Source organism: Gobius niger (genome assembly GCF_951799975.1).
Source record: "Gobius niger genome assembly, chromosome: 8".
Lineage (NCBI taxonomy): Eukaryota > Metazoa > Chordata > Actinopteri > Gobiiformes > Gobiidae > Gobius > Gobius niger.
Genome location: NC_136859.1, coordinates 34,850,326 through 34,877,767, shown reverse-complemented (window position 1 = coordinate 34,877,767; position 27,442 = coordinate 34,850,326). Strand labels below are relative to the sequence as shown.

Sequence of the window (27,442 nt, the reverse complement as noted above, 5' to 3'; positions counted from 1 at the left end):
ACAACTATATACAAATGATTGTATTCATTATAGACATAACTCTAAAAAAAAGAAAGAAAAAAGCTCCCACACACTGTATCACCTTTTTGGTCAATTATTGTCGCAACGTTTCAATCAAACTGACTTTTGTCGGGCTTCCCTGAAGCCTGATGACGGTCAGTTTGATCGAAATGTTGCAACAATAATTGACCAAAAGGGTGATACAGTGTGTGGGAGCTTTTAGATTATAGACATTTACTACATACAAATCATTAATGGATAAATTAAGTAAAACAGAGTGAATCTTCAAAGTTCTTTTCTGGCCCAGGCTTTGACAAGGGGTCCATTCTGGTAGTTAATCAAGACACAGGCCACAGCAAAAAGCTGGTTGATGCAGCCAGTTAGGGACAAGGGGATCTCAGTGCTGAACAGTTTGTGCTCCTTCACCCTTCTGATCACACGCTCCACATGGACTCTTAGCCTCGCAATGAACTGAGTCTCCCTGACCTCTTCTCTTGACAGCTGCTGCTTCTTCCTCAAGAAAGCAGGTATGTAGACCTTGCAGGGAACAAGATCCTCTACAAGGAATCCCTTATCCACCATAATAGCCATTGAGGGCTGAAGAAGAGGGACCAGACCTGACTGCTTTAAAATCTCTCTGTCACTGATGCTGCCTTGGTACAGTGGGGAGACAAACATCACTGGACCATGAGGAGCCATCCCAATGAGTCCCTTGAAGGTGCTGTGGGACTTGTAGTTGGAGTACATCTCGCTCTGCAGGAGGGAGTCTGGGGTCTGGCAGCGCAGCTCAGTGCAGTCCAGGATGACATGTGTGTCGGAGTAGTCAGAGAAAACCTCAGGCAGATTCTGCTTAATGGTCATCTCATCCAGCCAAATGCCAATTGCTCCAAGCACCGTGTATAGAAAGTTGGCCCAGGTGGTGATGATGCGGCTCACGGTGGATTGGTGAATCTTAAACCTCTGAGCCAGGTCTTTCTGCGCTGGGCCCAATGACAAGTACATCATGAAGAGAAAAAACTCATTCATTGGCTGAAGAGACTGCGAGAAAATTACAAAAATATAGGATTATTTATTTTGCATTAGTCTGTTCCAAGATTATGGCTACAGTGTAGCTTGTGATTTTAAATAAAAAAATAAAAATGATGTAAAAATTACCGTTGGTAGAGAAGGGCGGATAATCTGAGCTCTGGTAACACGCACAATGTCATGTGTGGCTGGTTCAATCTGGCTCCAGAATGACATCAGGTGGGCATAACTTGCAAACCTGTTCATGGAAAAAATACTATGCTTAGTCAAAAACATTCAAAGGATACTTTAGGATTTCAGAACACAAGGAAATAACTAGAGTAATGGAAAAAATATATATAGTATTTTTCTGTGTTGACACCACATATTTGATCATCATTTTTTGAATACTTGTCAAGAGTACACTGCAGTATTTTGACTCAAGCAAGACAGCAAATAAGAACATAGCCTACGGTATTATGACATATGACTACAGTTTTCATATTTATCTCACGCAACTCAACAACAGTAGTAAATTGCAGAGGACATCTCAGACATTTGCATAAACTACTGGCCTTTCACTGACAAACAGCTTTCCTCGTTTATTCAGAGTTGCTCCTCTTGTTTTATGATTAGCTAGGCGCTAATGCTATTTTAATAGCTACAGTTATGTGTTGATAACATTCCTTACCTTGTATAAAACCTAATGTCCTCATCTGAAGCAGCAAACCGTTCCAAGCCAAACTTATTGCTGATGGCCATCTCCTCCATCTGTCTCCGGAGCTCAGCGTTCTCTGCCCGGACCTCCGCAATAACACCAAGGGCTAAGTCCAACGCACACGGCTCAGCAGAGGAGCAGTAGTCGTGGTCAGGACGTCGTACATCCATTTCCTCCTCGGGGTCATCAGAGGGAGAGTCCGGTCGCTCTCTTCGCTCCCAAACACCAGGACGAGGGGCAGGAAGGGAGAAATTATTCCATTCAAAAAGAACGGGGACAGCTCCACTTCTTAAACGCCGACGCCCTTGTGGATGTGATGGCTCCTTTTTGTCAGCTGGCAAAAAATGACGACTACAGACCCGAGTATGGTTTGTAATCGGAAAATGATCTCTCCGGATGTTGACAACCCACTTTTTTCGCAGCTCTTCCTCTTGTGGGAGCGTAAAAAAACTCAAAGCAGAGCTACATCTGGCTGAAACTGGACACTTAGGAACACAACAGGATTCTCTTGATGTGCTATCTTCTCTTGTTTGGAAGGTAAACTTCGTCTTTTTTGATGTCATCGTGTAGACACACAACCACACAAACAGGCACACAAAAAACAACACTGTTTTGACTGTCCGAGAGCTAGCGTCGCGGCAACCGGAAAGACGTCATCTGGCTTGTTTTAAACCGGAAATACGTCACGTCTCACTGTGCAAATAGCCCATTGGGGTCCCAGGACAATCCTAAAACTTGGATTTTGACCTTTAATTTCCACAACTTCTGCGTCCTCGTTTTTCTTCCAAATGTTTTGCAACTCTTGTGAATTCGTACTCCATTTACACAGCTTCATGTTCGCTCTGTTTGACAGGGTGATAGCTTCGTCCACGTCCTCAACACCAGTGATAAAATCATCCACATATAAGCATTCATTCAATTTTTTCACTTTGTTCGGATACACATCTTGGTATTTTTTCAGATGGTGTTTTATAGTGGCCGCCAAAAGAAATGGACTGGCTGACGCACCAAATGGCACGTGCGTCATCCTCATTACGCACACCTTGATTTCTTCGAAGGGAATTGGTTTGTCTTTTAGCCACAAAAAACACAACACATCTCAATCTTTCTCGTTCAAAGAAATTTGTAAGAACGCTTTAGTCACTTCTGCCATCATTGCAATTTTATGTTGCCTGAATTTGATCAACATATCGAGCAGGTCAGGATTTAGATTCGGTCCGGTGTGTAACGAGGTCATTTAACGAGAGCATTTCTTTTTCATGAGAAGAACCATCAAACACCACATGTAATCTTGTTGTACTTCTGTTCTCTCTTATTACTGGATGATGTGGCAAATAGTAGATCAGATTTTCGGTTTTCAAATTGTCCACTCGTTTGATGATCCCCTCCGCCAAATATTCGCGAGACAGACTATTCAAATGATACAGAGCATTGTTGTAATTATCTGACAAATTCAAATTGTCCTTCCAAGGTAACGAAACCTCATATCTGCCTTGTTTCAATGTTACAGATTCTTCAAATGTTGTCAATGTGTCCACATCAGGGTTTTTGTCTGTGTCCACATTAATTCCAAGCGACTCTGTTTCCCAAAAACTGCGTAATTGATCTGTAATCATTTTTTCTTCACCAACGCTTAAATGAAGCACCTCAACTTCAACAGGTTCAATTGTCACATTCATAACTGGGACAGACACAACTCCTTGAATGAGCCATCCAAATTTGCTCTCCACAGCAACAAGTCCTTTTTCTAATCTTTCCGTTTTTCCGGTGACATTATTCCAATAATAATCTCCTCCAATCAGTATTCCCAACTCTTCCGTTTCCATACCACGCACGGGTGTATCAGCCACCTGTAGGCCCTTTTCGTGTAAACTGTCTCAGTTTTTCATACACAGTCTTTAATTTTGATGAGCACACTGTGGGCGTCTCCAATAATTACACATTCACAGATTCGTTCGTTTTCACTATTTCGTACTCTATTTCCTTTTGTCTCACTCGGGCATGATAGGTACAGACTGATGTATAGTGTTTATGTCCACAATTTTCACATTTGAGGCCGTGCACTCTGCAATTGGGCGCTAGATGCCTTGGACCGAGACACACAAAACACCGTCCAGTTTGTTTTAATTTTTCACGTCTGGTTTCCACAGTAAATTCTGTACATTCTGAGGGCTTGTGGTCCCTTTGTCCACAAAACAAACATTCACTCATTTCATTTTGACTCGATGTATGAAAGGTTGCAGCTGACGGCACGATGTCAGCGTGTCTTGAACCTTTTCTCATTCTTTGTTCTCTGTCATAAAATGCATTTTGTTCTTCCCGTTGTGGAGGTTCTCCTTTTTGTGTACGATTTGCAGTTCGTTCTCTGCTTTCCACTTCCAGTTTTAAAAAATCCATTAAATCTTTCGCTTTGAGTACATTGTCCCCTTAATGAAATGGGACATAAGAGACTTCCATAAGTATCATATACAACCCCCATTGCGTCTAGGCTTCGTACTTATACTTCACAGTCATCATACAATTTGCGCAGTGACACAATATCATTTGCTCTTTTTACAGGAGTCATATTCAACAGTTTATTCATGTGAGCATTTATCACCAAATCCTTGCAACCGAAACGACTTTGCAGCATGTTAATGGCACTGTCATAGTTTTCTTCGGTGCGAGCAAGTCCAGCAACAGCACTCGCTGCAGTGTTTGTCAGAAATGATTTTAGTAGCTGAATCTGTCCATTTGTTGTTGTTGTGAATTGCAGTTTCGAATTGACTCCAAAAACCTTGCCACTCGCTTATTTCTCCAGAAAACTTTTGTATGATCAGTTTGGGAAGTTTGACCGTGTTATTTCAAGGGCCTCTGTTGCTTTGGCCTGAAAAACGTGTACTGCCCATTTCATCCTCCGAGCGCAATGCGCACCTTATTCTTGTTTTTCTCAAGTTAATGTTCCATGTACTCCAAAGTTGACTTCACTTCTTGCTCCAGTTCGTCATCCTTTATTCCAGCTTCGATATCTCGATCATAATCCGTCAGTGTTTGTTCCTTCACCATTAATTGTTCCATGTATTCTTCCAAAACAAACAAATCTGGCAGGTCCTTTCTTAGTTCAGTATCAATGCTTTGCGTCAATTTTGTGGCTGAACTTCGTACCGCTCCCCTTACTCTTTTCAAACGTGAAATACCTTCAGCCATGACTACTTTGTTTGTCCGCACCACTTCCTTTGTCTTTCGTCCGTGTTTAGAGATCCCGGGTTTTCGGCAGCAGTCAAAGAACTTCGTAGGCAGAGTAAAAGTTTACGTTTCTTTATTTCATATATTTTAATTTTAAAGGGGTAAAAGGGATTGGGAAGAAAAGATCTAAAACATGTGCGACTGGAGCGTGCACACGCCTGGTCCTGTCAGGATGTCTTCAATTTGAAGGCGCGCATGGAGCGCGCAGCGGTGCGCGCAAAAAAGGGCGCTTCAGTATGGAAAGCCAAAACTAGCATAATTCGCCTCTATCGGCCGGCGTTCAAAACGCTGTTTTTCAAAATAAAATGCTGCTTTTTACGGCTAACGCCGATTGGCGCTACAAGATAAAACGCCGCTTTTTACGCCTATCGCCGATCGGCGTATTCATATATTGTATAAATGCTAATTATCTCCACCCTGAAGTTTGGACAGCCAGTAAAATGGATGGTTTTGCAGCCAATGGGAACAAGCCAAACCCTTCTCTGCAAAGGCAAGAGCAGTGCACCATCGATCGTCTCTGGGCTGAAACCAGGAGGACACTTCTGCCTCAGGTAAGTCGTTTTCTACTGACAAAGAGAAAAGCAGTGTGCTCTTCCACTGTAACTAAGAACTAGAACTATTTTTGCAATGGGGAAGGTGTCAGTGTGGTGCGATAGGAATGCTAGTTAGCAGTTAGCACTAGCTCCACCCTGTCAAAGGGCCTTTGTTTTGATAGAATAGCTTAAGGCTAGCAAACTTTTCTCACTTGAGTTTTTGACTACAAACATTGCATGGGAGAGACATTCTTATGCCTGTTGATGTTGACAGACAACTGATGTGTTTGTAGGGTCATACATACATGAGTCTTCTGTGTAAACGGAGCTACCGTGTTATGGTTGTTTGGAAGTGTAATAATACTACTCTGTCAGCCCTCATTGACACGCAAAAAACATTGCACATTCACAATAAAATATTGAAGATATTTGGGGTATAATAAAGGGGGAAACAATTACAGTACTTGGCAAAGAATAACCACAATATATCCGATTAATTATGTTCCATATTTCAGTTTGATGACTATAACAAATTAATTTTTAGATTTTGTCTGCTACATAGCAGAATCTTCCATGGTAATCAACAAGCCCCAGCATGGATGATCCTGTAGGTGACCGCTGCATCCAGGAGCTCATCTTCAGATATCAAGGATCTTCAACAGGAGCAGCTGAAAGACTGGCCTGTTGCTCAAGTGAGTGAACATGATGACACTTGTATGCTGTGTAGTCTCATACTGTGCATATTGTACAGTTATGCATGAGACAGGCCAGTCTTTCAGCAGCTCCTGATGAAGTTCCATGATATCTGAAGATGGGCTCCTGGATTATCCATGCTGGGGCTTGTTGTTGGTGTCATTGTAGCAAAACAAATAACATGCATAACTGTACAATATGCACAGTATGTTATTTGTTTTGCTACAGTGACACCAACAAAACACAAGCATCATGAAGATCCTCGCTTTACCTGCTTCACGGCCGCCTTCTACCCGGACAGGAGTGGCCCTCATGAAGTTAAGTAGACACTGGTTGTCCAAGCCTGCTGCAGCATTTGAGCCACATGGTGTTTGTGCTACATTTCAACTACTAGCAGGCCATTCTGATAATATATAAGAAGTATGTCGATTTAGAGGTCACACGCTATGAGCTGGAAATGTATAAGTTCAACAAATGACATGTCACTTAACATTTGACACACACCAAGGTGAATGGATAGATCAGTTCAACCGTATAGCTTTTGCTGCGTGCATTGCTTTGATGGTGCCGTGATGGTGGTGAGGCACATTGCTGTTGAGAGGGGATGGAGCTGGATGAAGCGGGCAAGGAGCTGGATGGAGTGGGCTGTGATGGTGGTGAAGCACCTTGCTGTGAAGAGGGCAGGGAGCTTGTGGGAGGACTCGCTGCAGCGCTGGCTGGAGGTGTGCTGAGCAGCATCCTTTGAAGAATAAAAATACTAACAATTACTTCAAAAGTACTGTGTAGGTCCTCACATTAAGGCTGCATCTTAAACTGTCATCTGCTGACTGCAAAACTTCAAAGGAAACTATGGACAAACACAAGGAAATTAAAAAAGATTTCCCAAAAAACTTAATCAAAATTCACAATGAAAAAGAAGCAGAGAAGGTGTCATGGTTTACAGTGTAGCGTGGAAAATAAACCCAAAATGCAGGACTGCAAACAAAAAACTGGTGATGTTAAATAACGGAAGAAACAATAACAAAATCCACAGCTGACAAAATGGGGCAACTACACTTAAAGAAGCCAGGGCTGACGCTGACAATGAACCGACAAAGGACAAGAGAAACACAGGGGTATAAATACATGAGGAAACAGGGCACAGATGGAACACATCAGGGCGGGGCAAGCAATTAACACAGGCTAAGTAAAGCAAAAACACAAGGAACAAACTGAAACAGGGGACAGAAAACAGATCATGACAAAAGGCATATTAAAATAAAACACTGAGTATATGACAACAGACATGACACAAACCTTTGGTAGTAAATATAAAGCGCTCCTATTTAGGATGTTGCTTGCATGAAACTCAGCCGGTGAGCTTTCATTGAGTGGAATAATCTGTCTTGCGCCATTGACCCGGCATAGCTGAAAATTCTCAGGACAGCCAGGTATATTCTCTCTCGAAAAATGTTCCGTTTGGCTATGAAGTATTCCACATATAATTCAGCCAGCTGTCCTAAAATACACCAGGTTAAGGCAGCTCTTCTGTGAGAGGCAGTGGAGTCCATATGATTGTCAAGGCCACCTTCACCATTCAGCGCAGAGGCAGTAACAACTGCTGAACATGCCCTCAACAGTCCAGAGGTGGAAGTTGCTGCTGATCCATCCACACCATCTGTGAGGCATTTTGGATCCTCAGTTTGAAATTTCTCATCCTGGATTAAAACAAAGAAAGTGTTACTGGTCCCCACCGAGGAGACCATTAAATTCATTAAAAATAAGGTCACAGGGATGCACTGTCAAATTTTCAGGAGTTACCCCACCATGCACAAAAAACGGGAAAATGTGTGTCAAGTGTGCTTAGCTGAGGTTTACTCAGCAACCCCTACTACAGGCCGGACATGGTACTGCAGGAACACACACTTCACACACTCGGCACATCTGCGCATGTGCAGACAATGGACGGGAGGCTTCAACTTCGTACCAAACAGGTAAGCTTTTATTACTTTAACTAAATATTATTATTATTATTACTTATTATTAGCTTTAAGACTACATCTTAATTTATCTCTATGTTAAATGCATCTTCATGTGACCACAGAATGATATTTTGACATTTTTGGAAGAGACTTAGCGTTAGCATGGCAGCTAGCGATAGCTAATGGTTAACAGACAGTCCCAGCATGCAGCACCTGGGCTACAACAAAGGTCTGCTTCATCTACTTAAATTATAAGTTTTTGATGGGGGATAAAACTTGTGGGCCAGGGAACAAACTGTGGAGTTAGCATGGGTCGTGTGGTTAGCATGTGGGTTCAACTTCAACTTCATATTAAACTGGTAAGCTTTTATTACTTTATCTGAATTCATCTCCGTGCTAAATGCATCTTCAGAACAGTGCATCTGCATGATGTGGCCTCAGGGTGTATTTTGACATTTATGGAAGAGATATTTGGTGCTAGCATAACAGCTAGCGCCTGCTAATGGATAACAGAAATTCACAGCATGCAGCATGTGGGTTGCAACCATTGAATAATATATCAACAAAGGTCTGGTTCACCTACTTCCATTATAAGTTTATGGGGATAAAACTGGTGGGCCAAGGAACATGTCGCGTTAGCATGTCACGCTAGCATGTCGCGTTAGCATGGGTCGTGTTGTGCATTGGCATACAGTAGATACCATGGATTAGATGCATTTGCGATTATATTTACATTACTGGCTTATGAAACATGACATTACTGAATGTCTGATCTCGACAGGCATTGCACACCACTGGGTATATTAATCTATTAATCTGACATTTTTAACAAGCAGCTAATTTTGTTCACTTTGAAGGTTTATTTCCAAACAGAACTTCACATTGCACTATGTACTATGTAGCAGACGGTATAGGAGAGAATACTTTGTGCTTGTATAGGCCAATGTTCAAAAAGCTCTGTTTCAATTTCTTCACATTTGTTTTATATCTTTGATAAGTAAAATCCTACCGCTTTTATATATTTCTGACTGTTGTTTTCATGATTCTCTTGATGATTAGTTTTATATGGCCAGGTTCACTGATTAGGAGAATATTGATTCACTTATTTTAATGTGATCAGTTATCAATCTATAATATTATATATAGCTGTTTACAATATAAATAAAATAAGCACAGTATGAAGTTGGAACTGCTACTATTCACTATATTATGGCTTACATAACTTCAAGTTCAGAACTTCTAGTTAAAATTTTGAGACTGAAATTACAGTATGTGCATGAACAGTGGGCGCCTGACTTTGGGAACCACTGGGATTCTCAGCATACCTTTTTGGTATTGCGTTGTTCATTGTCTGACTGAATTACAAAATGAGTGAAGTAAAATACTGTATAATCAATAGTGCTATTTTCTTACATGTCATATCATTTTTGTATTCAAGATTTATGATGACTGAAAGACGAAGGAGAAGGATAACTCCCACAGAGGATGCAATTGAACATGTCGGGAAACCCCTGACAAAACAGCAGAACTAGAAGTAAAGTACATTGACTCCTACTGTGTGTTTACCACCTGGCAAATTTAAATCCATATACTTGTGCAGAATATACTGCCATAGTATCTGTAGTATAGCTGATGTTACTAAGCTATCGCGAGAACAAGACGAGAGATGACAGAATGAGAGACCAGAAAGGAACATGCCATGTGTTAATAAAATAAGTTTAAAAGTTGAACTTAATGACTGATTATTGGAACAACAGTCCAATTTTTCCAAAGGAGACTTTGTAGTGGAATACAGAGGGGAGTTAATCAATTTTGATGAGTCAATAAGAAGGAGGATTTATCACAGGATGTTCTGTTTTTATGTTCGACTTTCACTGGAATCAAAAGACGTGGTGGTAAAGTTCTGATTTTGATTTCTTAATTTTAAATGGCACATACAAATTTGATCATAATGTTTTAAGCTAACATGTATACCATAGAAAAATGATATGTTAAAAATGTAATCTAATCAATAATTCAGTTCAATGTTTTTTTGTTGATCCTTCAGTATTGACACAGCCCAGGAGGATGGCAGCCTGGGAAGACTCATCAATGATGACCACAAGCATCCAAGTTGCCGAATGAAGATGATTGCGGTAGAGGCCAAACCGCATCTCTGTCGATTTGCTTTGAGGGACATACAGCCAGGGGAAGAAATAACATATAACTATGGTGGAAATGATTGGCCGTGGAGAAAGCAGGTATGTCAGTGTCAACATTGAGCTAATCTCACATTTCAGTTGCTTTTGTTGTGTCTACCATTATTTAGATGTGTACAATTATAGAAACTTTGCAGCCTGTCACACAGTTAGAGATTTTTATGAAGGGATGTAAATTCATTTACCGAAGGTTTGCAAAATTCAGTAGAGTTGAATGTGCTATCACCTACAAATTGATAACAATCATGGGGTGTTTCAGTGTCGCTATCAACATTGTTTAATTGTGATAGATATTAATTCAATGTGACAGATGTGTTTCTGATATGTTGCTAATCATGCTCCAGACAAAAGACCAGCCAAAGAGAAAAAACACCAAGTCCTGTGAGTCTCAGCCCTCCAGACTAACAGAGATGGATGACGATGACTTGGGAGCCACGATTCTACAGGTAGGAGTCAGTCAGTTTGAACAGCAGTATTTATTTTGTTGGCCAATATGTCCCTTGTGCGCGCTTTCTTCAATTTAGTCCAGGTCAACTTTAGTGTCAGACAAGCACACTGCTGGTTTTCTATCTCAGTGGGGACCACCATGCTTTACAGTGGCTGCTCTTACACATACTTGCCATTGTTCCTGGTGGGGACCTTGTTATACTTCACACTCTTAAAAGACTGGGAACATTGGCGTCTATTTTACACACTTGCTGTCCTTCCTGGTGGGGACCACGGCAGCTGTATTATAATCTACACTTTTAAGTCACCCTAATGAGACTTCAACACAACACAAAGTATTATAGACTGACTTTAAGACAGGCTTAATTTGCATCTATAATATTCACCGGGTCATCTACCAGAGCTCAGTCTACCCCTCTGACACTTGGTATTGACCTCTTTTAACCTATAGAGAAATCAAATTATTTATAGACGGACTCCGACATTATCGGCAATGTATAAGTCTTCCATTTTGTTTTTCCTGTAGCTGATTATCAAATGTAATACATGTGTTTCTGATATGCTGCTCATCAGTGATCAAGTCTTATTCCAGACTTAAGACCAGCCAAAAGCCACCACGTCCTGTGAGTCTCTGGCCCCCAGACTAACAGAGTTGGATGAAGGTGACTTGGGAAACACAGGCTCGTCTACTGCAATGCACTCCTCATCGGGATCCCTGGCAGGAGCCTGCAGAGATTGCAGTACATTCAGAATTGCGCTGCCAGGGTCCTGATGAGGGTGCGTAAGTCTGAACACATCACACCCATCCTCCATAAACTCCACTGGCTTCCTGTTAGGTTCAGGATTGAGTATGAGATCTGCCTCCTGACCTATCAGTGTGTCTACGGCAGCGCACCGGTGTATCTTAAGGAACTCATAAACAGCCACAAACCAACCCGACAGCTCCACTCCTCTGACAGCCACCAACTCCTGGTCCCCAAGACAAAGCTCCGCACTATGGGAGATGGGGCGTTCCAGGCAGCTGCTCCTCCCAACCATCTGAGGAACCATCTGTGACGTCTACACAGGCCACAGATGACAAGCACAAACAAAAAAAACACAGAGGAAAGGATCAAAAGGTAAATCTGGTCACATTTTGAGGTTTGTTGCCCAAATGATGTAAATATACTCAAAAACTATCAAAAATTATTTTGGTATGTCGATCTATAGGGCGACAACAGACCAAGAGGAAGAAGTGGGACATGGATGAGATTGCTGCTGTGGAGAGACACCTGATGTCGTTCATCACATGTTGCCAGGTTCCTCGGAAAAGTGACTGCGATAAGTGTATCAACATGGAAAAAATAGCTCTTAAAAACAGAGATTGGCTGGCCATTAAGTTTTATGTAAAGCACCGCATTAAAAGTCTGTAAAGGAAATTTTAAAGCCCTGGTTGGCAAATGTTCATGTTGTTCGTTGAGTGGACATAAAAGTGGCATTACTGAGAGCGGTACCTGTGACAATGTTTTGAGTCAGTATTTCTTTGTATTTTGAAGATACATTTAACATTCCTATACACTTTGATTTCTCAGGCATTTCTGCCATTTATTTCTACTTTGATTAACAGAAATTAGACAAAGACAATTGTCTTTTGAGTTGTATGGCATTAAGCCATTGTTCCATGGACTGGAATGTGCAATGTTTTTTGCGTGTCAATGAGGGCTGACAGAGTAGTATTATTACACTTCCAAACAACCATAACACTGTAGCTCCGTTTACACAGAAGACTCATGTATGTATGACCCTACAAACACATCAGTTGTCTGTCAACATCAACAGGCATAAGCATTTTTCTCCCATGCAATGTTTGTAGTCAAAAAGTCAAGTGAGAAAAGTTTGCTAGCCTTAAGCTATTCTATCAAAACAAAGGCCCTTTGACGGGTCGGAGCTAGTGCTAATTGCTAACTAGCATTCCTATCGTACCACACTGACACCTTCCCCATTGCAAAAATTAACATCTAGTTAGTTACAGTGGTAGAGCACACTGCTTTTCTCTTTGACAGTAGAAAGCGACTTACCTGAGGCAGAAGTGTCCTCCTGGTTTCAGCCCAGAGACGATCGATGGTGCACTGCTCTTGCCTTAGCAGAGAAGGGTTTGGCTTGTTCCCATTGGCTGCAAAACTATCCATTTTACTGGCTGTCCAAACTTCAGGGTGGAGATAATTAGCATTTCTATTAAAATATATGAATACGCCGATCGGCAATAGGCGTAAAAAGCGGCGTTTTATTTTGTAGCGCCGATCGGCGTTAGATGCAAAATGCGGTGTCTTATTTTGAAAAACGGTGTTTTGAACACCGGCCGATAGAGGCGAATTATGTTTGCTCCATACTCCAGCAGGTGCGTTCAAAGGATTAATGGCACGAATTATTACGCATGGTCAGTCACGAATATGCGTCCCGCACTGCTGCGTGCGGTTGCGTGCTGCTGCGGGTTATTGAGAATTGTTGCGTTCTGTCAAAAAATCTGTCAAGAATTGGGCGAATGTGGACAAGATCACCTGCCGCGCACACCGGGTTGGAGGCGGAGCAGAGACATCTCGCTCCGCCGTGCTCTCCCCTGACTCGTTGGGCTCGTGCCAAAAAATCGGGTTAAAAAAAAAAAAGCAAATAGACCAGCTCAGCATCGGGCCTGTCCATATTGGCCGACTGAAGAATAGCAATAGTTTTTCACAGTCTATGGGACTGTCACACCAGTTCAACCCCACTCCTGTCAACGTGAAACACGGGCAAACACAGACTGAATCTATTGAAAGCCACTAAAAGGTGCGCATGGGCGGTGACCCGTGAACTGCCATTATAAATGTGCGGGTTCCCGCTTTCTCTCTCGCTCTGCCTCCACTTCAATAAAACAGTCCTGTCCTCCAAAAAGACCCTCTGCTTTGCCGCCTTCTACACCTCACATCGGTCAGTTACATTGGTGGCAGCGGTGCTGCCGTCGCCACCCTGTCCGGTGGTTGCGGCAGTATGGACGGACTTTGTCACGTGGAGATGACTTTATTTTGCGGTGCGCATGGGCTAGGCTGCTAGCTAGCCCGTACACCACGAGGTACGTAGGTGTCGTGGTGAATGTCGGGGTGCGGTTCTCTCCCACATAGTTTGGACATGTGTTTGAGAGGAACATGGCTGTTCTGATTGCCGCTGGACAACCGGACTTTGGGCACGCCTTGGCTGGGAGATGGACGACTGTCTGAAGGAGTGTGTGCTGCAGAGGTGCGCCTGATTGATCAGCGGCGACCAGGGCCGTCGTCGGGGTGCCAGATGTCCAGTCCCCTTTGGCGCCAGGTGTGTTGGGGATGCCCGAATCCAGTGCCGTCCTTCAGGAGCCATTGTTGACGTGGTTGTGCCTGTTGGGGTGTCCTGTTGCCATGTGCCGGGAGGCCTGATGTTCCCTGCGTGTCCCGCCGGTGCCTGGATGCCAATGATTCCCAGTGCGTCTCGATGCATCCTGTGCGTCTTCCAGCTCTCGCTGTTTCCTCCTGCCATTTTCCAGGGGCTTGTGCTGGACAGTATGCCGCGGACTCAGATGGTTTCCCTAGGCCCTCATAATGGCCCTCATTTATCAACATTGCGCAGAGAAGGGTGTATATTTTGGGTGCATTTTGGAAATACGCAGGAACGCTCGCGAGATTTATGAACGTGTGAGTTCCGCCCAGATCCGTGCGTACGCACCTGCAGCTGTTAGTAAATGCCGCAGCTGAAACCCATCGTATTTATGAAAGTCACGCCTATAAATATTCACCACCAAGCTCTTCCACGCCTAGTTTTCGCGACATGGATCAACGGAAGACGACCAGACTTGTGAAAAAGAAGAACTTCACAGAGCAAGAAATACAAACGATAATTGTTGAAGTTGAAAAAAACAAGTTGATACTCTTCAGAAGCCTGAAGAGCGGCATTAAAGGAGCACACAAAAATAAAATATGGAATGAAATAACAGCGTTGGTAAACTGCGTGGGACCTGTGACAAGGACCACTGATGAGGTAAGTTGTATAGTATTGTGTATCATAATTTATATTATGATAACGCTCATGAATGTGTTAAATCTTAACTATGTATAACCTTTTTATTTTAATTTACAGGTAAAGAAGAAATGGTCCGATCTGAAAATTGGTACAAAAAAAAGAGTTGCTGCTATTAAAAGAAGTTTAAATCAGACTGGTGGGGGGGGGACCAGACCAAAGCTCACTATTGTCAGCGACAGAGGAGCGGGTGGCAGCCCTAATTGGCACGGCCTCAACGGAAGGAGTTGTTGGTGGTGATGGCGACACCGACATGTTTGAGGAGACCCTTGCATGTGAGTCCTATCCAAGGACTAGATTTAAATCTGTCTAAACAAATGATTATTTATTTGTGTAATATAGGCCACTGACACAGATTTTCATGATGTGCTTTATTGTAGAACACGAGCCAACGCCAGGCACCAGCGCGCAGGCAGACACAGAGGCTGGGACCAGCACACAGCCTGGGGATGGGCCTGTACCTGTCAGCCAAGATACTGCAGCACGATCCGCCCGACAACAGGCCTCAGTGTTGACTGAGGAGGTCCTGGCAAGACAAGACGTCATATGTAACCAGCTCGTTTTGATTAATAAGGCTCTTCTGTCAATAAATGACACCTTGAACAAAATAAATGACAATTTAAAAAAAAATATGGAAGTGTTCCAATGATGTTCTTACTTCAAAATAATTGAATGAGAGCCTGTCTAAGCCGTATGGCCCGGGGTGCAGGGGGTGCTGGCCACTGTTCTCTTGGTATCGCCTGCTCCGCGTGTGCGTTTAATGGCACACTGTGGTTCTCTGCGATGTTGTGGAGGACCGCACAGGCCAGGATTATATGGCACACTTTCTCCGGGGAGTATAAGAGCGTTCCCCCTGCATGTCCCAGGCAGAGCCACCTTCCCTTGAGGAGACCAACGCAGCGTTCCACTGTGGCACGCGTCCTTGTGTGCGCTTGGTTGAAGCGCTGCTCCTGTTGCGTGTGCGCATCGGCAAGAGGAGTTATTAGGTACTCCAAAAGTGGACAGCCTTTGTCACCTAGAGCATGAAAATTAATGAATTGAAAGGTAACCTACATTTATTGAAGAGCTGCCAGCCGCGTTTAACTCACCGAGAAGGTAACTTTGTCTTCTGAGAGCTCCCTCCTGCAATTTTTGGCCCACGCTGCTGTGCTGAAAAATAAATGCATCGTGGGTGCTCCCAGGCCACCGAGCTACAATGTTTAAGAGACGCAGCTTGGCATCACTGATGAGCCGCACATTAATAGAGTTGAAGGAATGTGTTGTTTTCCACTCGTCACCTTAAAATGATAAACAAGTCTAAACCTCGTGTACTATCTCATGTTGTCTTTACCTTCTGTCGTAGCAACACACTTCTCTGCATGTTCAAAACTGGAAGAGAGATCAGGAAGTCAACGATGCTGCACTATCAGCTAATAACACATACCAGAGATATAGATGACCATGATTCAGGAGGTTCAATCAAGAAGATTTATTTCCCTAACAAGTCATCTAATACAGAGCTCTGCTTCCCAGTCCCTGACAATCGAATCTCTTAGCCTCCAGCCGCACCGGAGGAGACTGAGGTCATAGTGAAGTCAGAGTATTCATATATTCATGAGCCTAGGCTACGTGTAGTTGTTTCCATTGGTTGGTAATTTTGTAGCTCCTCCCTCATCACCATTTTATGATATCACTCCGCCATTCCATTCTCGAGGACGGTGTAGCAGTTTTGTTATTTTTCCCACACTGTGGCCTCGGTGCATGGACATTTTGGATACATTTATCTTTGGTATTTCCACTGAATCTTGGCTGTAACAGAAAACTCAAAAACACTTTGCATGCATTGTAATATAACACTAAAGAGCCATATAAACGAGAAGCTCACAAATAAATTTTATAATACTTCAGAGTGATAGCTCTTTCTATTCACAAATGCGTAGTCATTGACGGATGGCGGTTTCAGACGCACATGTGTGCAGTCAATTGTCCCAATGACATCAGGAAAGCCGGCAATCTCATTGAATTCCCTCTTAATCATTTCTTGCCGGGCATTGTCATATGGGAATCGGATGTAGCGTGGTGTCAAACTTCGGATGGCAGCTAGCACAGACGGTAGGATGCGGCTCATAGTTGGCTGGGTTATTCCAGACCTGTCTGCTATTTCCCTTTGGAACGACCCAGTGGCCAGGAAACCCAGCGTGGACAGCACCTGAAGCGGCACTGAAATGGCACAGGAGCGCCTGAGCTGCGGCTCCAGGTCTGCGCACAACTCTATTAATACGTATCTCGGTAGACGGAATCTACTGATCAACCAGTCCTCTGACTCACTCAGTAAGTCACTTCGATCACGGAAGACCCTCTCTCGTCTTAATGCAGCATGTGCATCTTCTAACAGCGCAAGGTCTGCCATTATTGAGAGGGGGTCTTTTGTGACTTCATTCCTCTATTTATGGCTGTGCTGGACCCGCATTGACCAATTGCCTTTCCGCACTGATTGCGGGGGACTTAAAAATGAATGAATGAATGAATGTATTTTAATTAGCCTCATTAATGACTTAATCCATCAAATTGCATCTTGCAGCTTATCTAATGAAAATGACTACCTTGGCGCGAACAATTAGATTGCATTTTTGCAATGAGTGTGGTGTGAATAAAATATTGTTATGTTGATGTCATGTCATGAGGTGTTTTGTTGTTCACCTCTTGATTTTTCGGCGTGATATACGATGGAGATTGGTGTATATTTGCACCACCTCCTGACCTGGTGTAGGATTTGAGCGCACCGTGCACCTGGTGTACGGTGCGCTCACATTGATAAATGCCAAAACATGCAGAGATTTTTCGTACACCCCACATACGCTCTGATTTCAGCGTACGCAAGTTTGATAAATGAGGGCCAATGTGCTGTGTTTGTTTATGCATGTATTATTAATACATTGTTGTTGTTGTTTTTTTGTTCATATTGTGGAGTGTTTTTCCTGTTCTGGAGAAATGAGGACATTTCTTGAGTGAGGGGGGAGGTATGTAAGCCATTAAACAGGTGCGCATGGGCGGTGACCCATGAACTGCCATTAGGTGTTGTAGTGGCTATTTGTCCTTAAACTTAAATCAAAAAACAAAAGGTCCAATTTCACAAATGGCCACTGAGGCTGCGTGGTGACTTTGGGTTTACGCAGGGTAAGAGGTACCAAAATCAAAATGTCCATGCGGAAAAATGCGTTTGAGGAGGTTTATTCACAACAGTAAGCAAGCTCACAGACATTTCTGCTGCCTCTCTGTAGCTGGTAAAAAACCATATGCCCTCGCAGCCTGAGGTCCCTCCCACCTTGACCCACTTATGTAAATCAACGAAACCAACAGTGACCAATAAACAACGACGTAAATAATTATCTAAATTAGCGGAAATATCAAACAAGAAATAATATGCATAAATGCAAAATAAGCAAATTAACTTTAGCAAGAAAGAAAATAAATTAGGCTATAACTTAACTTAAGCCTAAAATAAACAAAAGTACAAAATAGCTCCAACAACCCAGCCCCTAATTGTGACGGAACCTTTCCCACAATTAACTTTAGCATTACAAAAAGAGCTATTTTCTAAATGTAGCCTAAGCTAGAGTCTTTGCATCTTCACTTTCTCCATGCCTGAAAGAAACAAATAGATGGAAGACAGAGATAGGAGAAAGAATGAGCTACATAGTCATTTGTTGGCCTCCAAGAGGAGACAGAGCTTGGTTATTGGTCTGTCCAGAACACTGGTCTTCGTTTGGACCTTCACAGAGCGGACCAGTCCTCTTGAGTCAGCTGTGGTGCTCAGAACTCTTCCCATCATCCATGAGCCTCTTGGAGCTGCGGCATCAGCGATTAGGACAATATCTCCTGAGTAGAAGTTCCTTTTTTCCTTTGTCCATTTTTGTCTTTCTTGCATTACAAGCAAATACTCTGATGTCCATCTTTTCCAGAAGAGCTCTGCAATGTACTGCACTTGCCTCCATCTCCTCTTGATGTACAGGTCCGATTTTTCAAACAGGCCTGGTGGCAGAATGGGTTTGCCTTTTAACAGGAGAATGTGGTTTGGAGTGAGTGCTTCCAAGTCATTGGGATCTTCTGAGACCTTCGTTATTGGCCGGTCATTGAGTATTGCCTCTACCTCACAAAAAAGTGTCTGCAGGCCTTCCTCGTCCAGCATTTGTTGTCCGACAACAGAGGTAAGTACACTGCGCACAGAGCGAATCAAACGCTCCCAAACTCCACCTTGGTGAGAGGCCGCTGGGGTGTTGAAACTCCACTTCACTCCTTCCTGTACAAAAGTTCTTTCAATTTTAGAGTGATTTAAAGCAGCTAGAGCCTGCCTCAGCTCCTTCTTTGCACCAACAAAATGTGTTGCCGTTATCTGACCTTATACTTGTCACAGGTCCTCTTCTGCAGATAAATCTTCGCACAGCATTGATGCAGGAGTCTGTATCGAGGGAGTGCGCCACCTCCAGGTGTATTGCGCGGCTGCTCAGACAGGTGAATATCACTCCATATCGCTTCAGCACAGTTCTCCCTTTCTTCACTTCCAGTGGTCCGAAATAGTCCACTCCCACATCTGTAAACGGTGCTTTATCAGGCACAACCCTTTCCTCAGGTAAGTCTGACATTTTCTGTTCTCCAAGTTTTCCTCTGTACCTTCTGCACACAGTACATTGTGAGAGAATCTTCCTGGTTGCAGAATTGGCATTTATGATCCAATACTTCTGCCTCAATCTGTACAGCATGTGGTTGCGTCCAGCGTGTCCAAGTTGGTGATGAATGTGACGTAATATAAGTTGGGAAACATGCAGATCCTTTGACAAAATAACAGGATGTTTTACCTCCAACGGCAGGGCAGATTTAGACAGGCGCCCACCAACTCTGAGGATGCCATCTTTAATGAAAGGATCGAGACGATACAGAGGGCTATCTTTAGATACAGTCTTTGGATCACGTTTTAGTGAGGAAACTTCACTGCTGAATCTTTGATTTTGTACAAACTGAATTATTGCCCTTTCAGCTTCCTCCAAACGCTCTGGTGTCAAGCTGGATTTTCCAAATGTGGCTTTGAATTTTTTAAGCTCATTTTGGACATTTTCATTCTGCTTGACCACATATTCCTTTCTCTTTCGGCTCAAAAGTAAAAGTTTTTCTTTCAACTCCAACATCCAGGCCACCGACGTTTTAAGCTTTCTCCAGGATGAGAAATAGTGAATGAGTCGACCAATGGAATTGTCACTGTGTGTTGTAATAGCATTCACTTTAAGTTCCTTTTTCACCTCTGGATCATCAGATTGGATGGATGAGGAGTCCAAGTCAAGTTTTGGCCATTCGGTGGGAGGCAAGTGCAAAAAATCTGGTCCCTTTAGCCATTCTCCTTTTCCAAACTCCTGAGCTCTTAGTCCTCGAGATGCTTCATCTGCAGGATTGTCTTTGGTAAATCTCTTCCGGCTTTGGAGTCTTTGTAATGCAATGCAGTGATTACTTAGTAAAACAGGATCTTCAACTCTGAAAGGTAAGTCAATGCAATAATGTCCATTGTTAAGCACTGTTGTATCCTTCTCAATTTTCATGAATTTAATGTCCTCTCTTGACATGTCAAGTTGTTCATCAAATGTTCCTTCATTAAAGTCATGATTGTACTGCTGCATCAACATATTTTCCAAGTGCTCCACAGATATGCGATTAGCAGTTACAACAGTGCATCCTGATTTGACACAAGCACCTCCAGAGTCTCCAGCACGAAGAGGCCCGTTTATGACCCAACCAACTCTGGTCCTCACTGCATACGGTCCACCACATTGACTGTTTATTAGTTCCCATGGCTCCAAAACTTTGAGACAGTTAGTTCCAATGAGCAAGTCCACATCTGCGTCCACTTCATGTAGCCTAATGCTGCTCAGATACGGCCATTTGGCAACATCATCTTGACATGGCACATTGACTCTAGACACAGGCATTGTTGTTTGAGTCAAAACAGATGGCAGCTCAATAAAGTCCTCATTGTCAAGACCAGACACCTCCAAACCGGTTATTACAGTGGTATTAATGGTTTTAGTTTGTCCCATTGTCCTTAAAAGTATGTTACAGTTTTTGCCTGATACTCCCAACCTTTCAGCCAGACTTGCAGTGCAGAAGGTACCAGAGCTTCCAGGGTCCAGGAAAGCATAAGTGTGTACAGCTTTGTTACTTTTCTGACTTTTCACCTGCACAGCCACAATGGAGAAAACAGCAGTGTCCTCTTCACCAGCCCCAATATGACCACACGTCTGCTGCTGCTCTGGTACAGTGCTCACAGTTCCTTTAGAGGTTATCCTGGTAGAATCCTCTTTCTCCACATGCAGGACAGATGGGTGTTTCCTGTGACACACTTCACAATCCAAGCGACTCCTACAGTCTTTGCTTGTGTGTCCATATTTCAAGCACCCAAAACAAACACCTTTCTCCTTTAGAAAGTTAATTTTGTCCTGTTGCGTCTTCCTTTTAAACTGAAAGCACTTTTCCAGAGTGTGGTTGGTGAGATGGCAAAACAGACATTTGAGCTGATTACTATGAGTTGAGTTTTCCTTTTCTTTATGTTCATCATTTATTGCATTGATGCTGGTGGCAAAGGTATCACTTTTCCTCTTCTGCTTAACTTGAGTGAACACCTTTGTGTGGCTGGCTGAAGAAACATCATTAATATTTCCAAACAGTGGGTCTGACACAATTTTGACTTGCTTTTCAATCAAATTGACAAGATCAACAAACACAGCTCTGCTTCCAGTTTGCACCAGTATGTCACATGCCACATTTCTCCACTTGTCCCTCAGCTTGTATGGGAGTTTCATTAGGATTGTCCTGAGGTTAGCTGGCATGTCCAATTCCTTCATGTACTTTATATGATGTACTATGTTGGAGCAACCTCTGAGGAACAAAGCAAACGACTGCAGAGTAGCTACATCCTCAGGTTTTATTGAGGGGCAGTTGTTGATTTTGTCCATATAAGCAGAGGAGATTTTGTGTTCACTGCCAAAATGTTCCATCAAAAGTGTCTTTGCTCTTTGGTAACCAAGTTCAGAGGGGAGATGCTGACAACTTCTTACAATGTCTCTTGGCGGACCCCTTGTGTATTGTTCTAGGAAGTACAAACAATCACTGAAATTTTGAGTTTTATCTTCAATACAATTTTCGAAGGCTCTGAGAAAAGATTTAAAATGGAGAGGGTCACCATCAAATACAGGTATGTTTCTCATAGGCAGAGCTGAGGCTGTGTTTTGTTGGACCAACAGGGCAGTAATTTCATTTTGACGCTGCATGATGTTCAAAATGTCTGGAGTGTTGGTTGATTGAATATTGTCATGAGCATTTTGCAAAAACAGTGATTGAGTACTTTGTCTTTGGGGAACATGAATGACATTTGGTATGGGTGGTTTTATTACATGTTTGGGTTTGACACTGGCAGAGACAGAATTTAATGAGCGCATGAGGGGAGGTTCAGAGCTCTTGATAGGCACAAAACGTTCAGCATTTGGATTTAGTCCATATGTTCCTTGAGTTTCTGATCTTTCCAAATAAGAATTCATGCAATCTGATGCTTTAGAGGCACATTTTGACACTTTTGAGCCACACTTTGAGTTTATTTCCAGAACCTCCAATCTTGCATTTTGCACCTTTAATTCTGCCTCCAGAGCAAGTTGTTCCTTTTCTCTTCTTAAATGTTCCCGTTTCCTTCTTAATTCCTCTTGTTCAAGTTTTACTTGTTCCTCCTGTGCCTCCAACATGTGCTTCTGCGTTAGAGCAGCAATGCGCTCCTGTAATGCTGCCTTTTCTGCTTGCACTAATATTTTTGCAGACGCACTTGATGAAGCCTTTGACACTTTAGAGACCGTTTTTGAGCGCGCAACAGAGCCTTTATTGGATACACTGTCCTCAGGCCCTATATCAGCTTGATTTTCAGGAGGCTTGATTGGAAGTTCATATGAATGGCCTGCATTTGACAACCAACCCTTGGCATCATCAACAAAGTTTGAAAAAACATTTTCCTTTTGTTCAAAATATTTATTTTGTTTTTCCTTTTCATCCTGAGGTAAGTCCAGTGACACAAACGCTAAATGATGTTGTTTAGCCTCATCAACACATGTTATCATTTTATCCAAAAGAGACTTGACTGCATCAATATTGTCTGCAGAATGCATCAATTGATCCATTTGACTCATGTACGACTTGGCCTGTTTGTACTTCTTAGATCTTTTTTCCTGACACGTTTGTATAAAAAACATCATTCCTTTAACGGTGTAGCTTGTGCGCCTTTTAGTGGAAAGCGCCGTGTCACTAGTGACTTTGGATGCAACGTCAGACATTTTACTTTTTTATTGACGTTGTTGGCCAGAGTTATTTGCAAAGAGGCTGGGACACGTACCATGCAGAACTGTTGCTTGATGGTTGCGATGGTTGGTTTTGCGCACGGAGTTGGTGCGCGCCGTTGTCGTTGAGTGGGGCCGTGAATCAGCTGTTGAGGCTTTGGGCCTGTGCGAGTCCAAATTGCGACAATATGGCTCATCCACGCGTACATGCAGCTCCAGCGCTCCAGTGCCGTCCCCGTTACACGATGCGGCGTCCGGCGAAGTTTTACACAGACGGATGGGTCGGATTGCGATGTTTGTGTCCAGCCCGCGCCGCCTCCACCGCTCGGCCCAGCCTTTGTCTTGGTTCCAGCGTCCAGGTGCGTAATCCAGGCTTTCCAGGGGTAATCCAGCAAAATAGTCCAGTTTCCAGGTAAAGGCAGGTTTTTTACTTAATGTAGTGGCTATTTGTCCTTAAACTTAAATCAAAAAACAAAAGGTCCAATTTCTCAAATGGCCACTGAGGCTGCGTGGTGACTTTGGGTTTACGCAGGGTAAGAGGTACCAAAATCAAAATGTCCATGCGGAAAAATGCGTTTGAGGAGGTTTATTCAACAGTAAGCAAGCTCACAGACATTTCTGCTGCCTCTCTGTAGCTGGTAAAAAACCATATGCCCTCGCAGCCTGAGGTCCCTCCCACCTTGACCCACTTATGTAAATCAACGAAACCAACAGTGACCAATAAACAACGACGTAAATAATTATCTAAATTAGCGGAAATATCAAACAAGAAATAATATGCATAAATGCAAAATAAGCAAATTAACTTTAGCAAGAAAGAAAATAAATTAGGCTATAACTTAACTTAAGCCTAAAATAAACAAAAGTACAAAATAGCTCCAACAGGTGTGTTTAAGATGAGCGAGGCGCTGCAGGCCGGTCAGATTCGTGTCCAAGATGGCCCCGCCTCGCTCTGACGCCACCTGTGCGACGGTGCCCGTATTCTCGTGAGACCGAGGCGGCTGGAGCGCCTTGGGTTGGCGAGCGAAGTTGCTTTTCTCCGCCTCGCTCGGCTGGCTGAACTACAAAGGCCAAAGGGATTGTGGGAAATGAAGTGCTGTAAACACGTACGCCGACAGAGGACTGACAGATGATTGGATACGAGTTGTGTTTAGATCGGAAACGTGTTGCCCTGACGCTCCGCAGCTTCCTGCCTCATCTTTTCTCATCACAGAGATCTACTTAAATCTGCAGAAATGCTTCAGAGTCCTCATATTTGACAGAAAGTGCCAGTGTGTTCAACATATGGCCTACATTTAAATAAGCATATTATTCTAATCCTAGAGGAGAGTCTGTTATTTTTGCTGTAGTGATGGGGCTTCTGTGTGGTGTGTGGGAGAAGCAGAAATGTGTTCACAAACTTTTAAAATAGTTTAATTCCCAAACTCTTTCTAACAAACGCGAGACGCTGCGTGATCTGAGACTCCTCTCTGTTCTCGGGGCTGAGATGTGTCTGCCTTGATTAGAAGTGCCTTGCTCCGCCCTCGGACGCCACCGCCTGGTCTCGTCTGGAATCGAGGCGAGGCGCACTTCATCTTAAACACACCTATTATAAATGTGCGGGTTCCCGCTTTCTCTCTCACTCTGCCTCCACTTCAATAAAACAGGGACACGGTCCAGACCTGTCTTACAAAAAGACCCTCTGCTTTGCCTTCTTCTACACCTCACATCGGTCAGTTACACTATCAAGACAAACGCACACGCTTCATGTCAAATAAGTCAGTGCAATAGTCGCACAGTTTGGGCTGACTTTAGTCCACAGAATAAGCATAAAAACACTACACTCACTGTGCACTCGATCTTCTGGGGATCCGGAGTCCTCAGCTCCAGTTGGAAAAACTTTAGAATCCACAAAAACAGGCGCCTGTCTCCACCTGCCCCACGCCCATCACCGCTTGTTTTACGTGTCTAAGGTTGTAAATAAGTCTTAAAGGGGGCCTATTATGCAAAATCGACTTTTTCAAGCTTTACATCATGTTATTAAGTCATTCCCTCATTAAAACCATGCCTGAAGTGTTGCCTTGGCACATTCACGTATTTTCGAGTAATCTGTAGAAACTCTGATGGCGGCCATTTTAGGGATAAAACGCCTGATTCCTTCAGGAAACGCCCTCGACCTCCAGGATACGCCTCCGACCTTTCGTCACCAGCCGAGTAACCAATCACTGCTCTTCAGCAGAACCCCCTACCCGCAGTGTCTAGCCCTAAGATGTAAACAGAGTCATCATGGAGGATTAGCTTCATGTGTTGTGAAACAGAGCCACAGCAGACTTTTACAAAGACACACATCAGTGTTTCTGTTATCTAAACACCCAGGATTAAAACCGGTGACAAGAACGCTTATTTCAGCGGCTGGTTCTGCGCTGGGCCTTGATGATGCACAGAGCCTCCGGAGAAAGCTAATGCTAAGCTAAACCTCGAGTCATCACGTGAAAACGAGAAATATGCACAAATAAAGTCAATAAAACCACCACACACATAAAGAACCGTTTAACAATGATCACACACGGAGCCAGGCTTGTTGATTTGGAAGTTTATTGCTCACATTTCATCTACAATGGGTCATAGCCGAGTGGTTTTCTCCCGGAGCTAACAAGCTAGCCGCGACAAGCTAACGGGAAAATTCACTGAATACAAGCATATTATGCATTGAAAACGTCACTAAAACAGGCAACTGCTTGAAGCAGCCTTTATGATGATCACACACTGAGCCGGGCTTGTTGATTTCGTAGTTTATTGCTCACATTTCATCTACAGTGAGTCGTAGCCGAGTGGTTTTCTCCCGGAGCTAAGGCACTATTAGCCGCGACAAGCTAACAACCTTCACCTTCACAACATTCATTGAAAACAGGCAGCATATTATGCACAAATAACGTCAATAAAGCAGCAACTACTCGAAGCAGCCTTTACGATGATCACACAATGAGCCTGGCTTTACACATTTGTGGTTTATTACAGACTTTTCATCAATCATGAGCTGTAGTCGAGTATAACAAGCTAACGGGTAACCTCGAAAAAACTTTGTCCACCTGCACAGATAATGTCCGTCTTTGAATCGTATGGTCTCCTGCAGATCCTGGTGTCGTCCATGGGGGTATAGTTAGAGATCCATAGGGCATGGCAGATGCAAAGAGATAGCCTCCAAACAGCAGTTATTTTTCAGGCAAGAGCCCCTTCCAAGCGTCCGGTGTGGAAGGTTCGTCTCCAAATAATATCCTGTGTGGCCATTGTTCACAAAGTGATAAACAGTAGGTCCTTTCCAACAATAAAAATTAAAATGCACCGATCGTAGTTTCAATACAGTTGAGACAACGAGCGCAGTGTTGTTGTGATGCCACAGACAGCGTGTGGAGGGGGCGTGTCGGAAAGGGTCAGAGGTTCTTAAAGAGACAGGGGCCTATTTCAAGTCATTTGCTACCACCATTTTGAAAGAGCAATTTTATACAAGGCAGTTATTCTAATTTACTGCATTTACAGACCAACAGAAGGTTTCGTCATCATTGTAGTGTCCTATAGACTGGTGCTATGTGGCTGAAAAAAGCATAATACCCCCTCTTTAACTTATCCATGGTGTAGCTGCTGCACGCGTTGTTGTTTTGGTGCGAGGCAGCGTGGGAGATGCATTCAGGGACAGCGGGAAAGCCGCACTTCTTACTGTCCCTTTTTTTCCCGACAAACGCGGGGAAAATCGTGGCTAATATACAACAATGAGGTTCTCCAGCGGGGGGGCAATAGGGGTGGCAGGGACTGGCTCCCAAACATCAGGAGGACAACGTCAGCACCTGAGGAGCGGCAGCGGCAGGTGCCCGCATCGTGCCTGTGTGTAAACCCAGCATTACGTACAATACACAAACTATCCACCAGGGGGTGCTGCAGCACCTTCAGCACCCTGGGTTCCCACGGCCTTGACTGCAACCCCCATACAGCCACCAGGTCACTGAGAGGTCAACTACGCACTATTTTTTTCCCCATAAAAAGTTGCATAGTGCACCTTTAAATGGAGCGTGTAGTGCCTCCGGCGCCTGCCACTCCCACACTGAATGAGTGAAACCAATGCATCCCTCAGGTCGCATTTAGTCAGATCCGAGCTGCAGATACACGCACGCACGCACACACCCGCACGCACACGCTCACGCTCACGCATACACACGCACACACACACACACACACACACACACACACACACACACACACACACACACACACACACACACACACACACACA

General features: G+C 43.5%; 2 protein-coding genes across 2 annotated transcripts in view; one reads left to right on the top strand and one right to left on the bottom strand.

Moving 5' to 3' along the window:
• tbx20 (T-box transcription factor 20) overlaps positions 1-27,442 on the top strand; it is a 486,889-nt gene that overhangs the window by 242,924 nt on the left and 216,523 nt on the right. The gene's annotated exons all lie outside the window — the stretch shown is intronic.
• LOC306966761 (uncharacterized protein) lies at positions 286-2,115 on the bottom strand (the record flags this gene model as incomplete). Its single annotated transcript, XM_079561575.1, has 3 exons — positions 1,697-2,115; positions 1,156-1,264; positions 286-1,038 (listed from the first exon to the last, which is right to left on the bottom strand). Exons 1-3 carry the CDS (start codon positions 1,891-1,893, stop codon positions 286-288), a joined length of 1,059 nt encoding a protein of 352 aa, XP_079417701.1. The 5' UTR covers positions 1,894-2,115.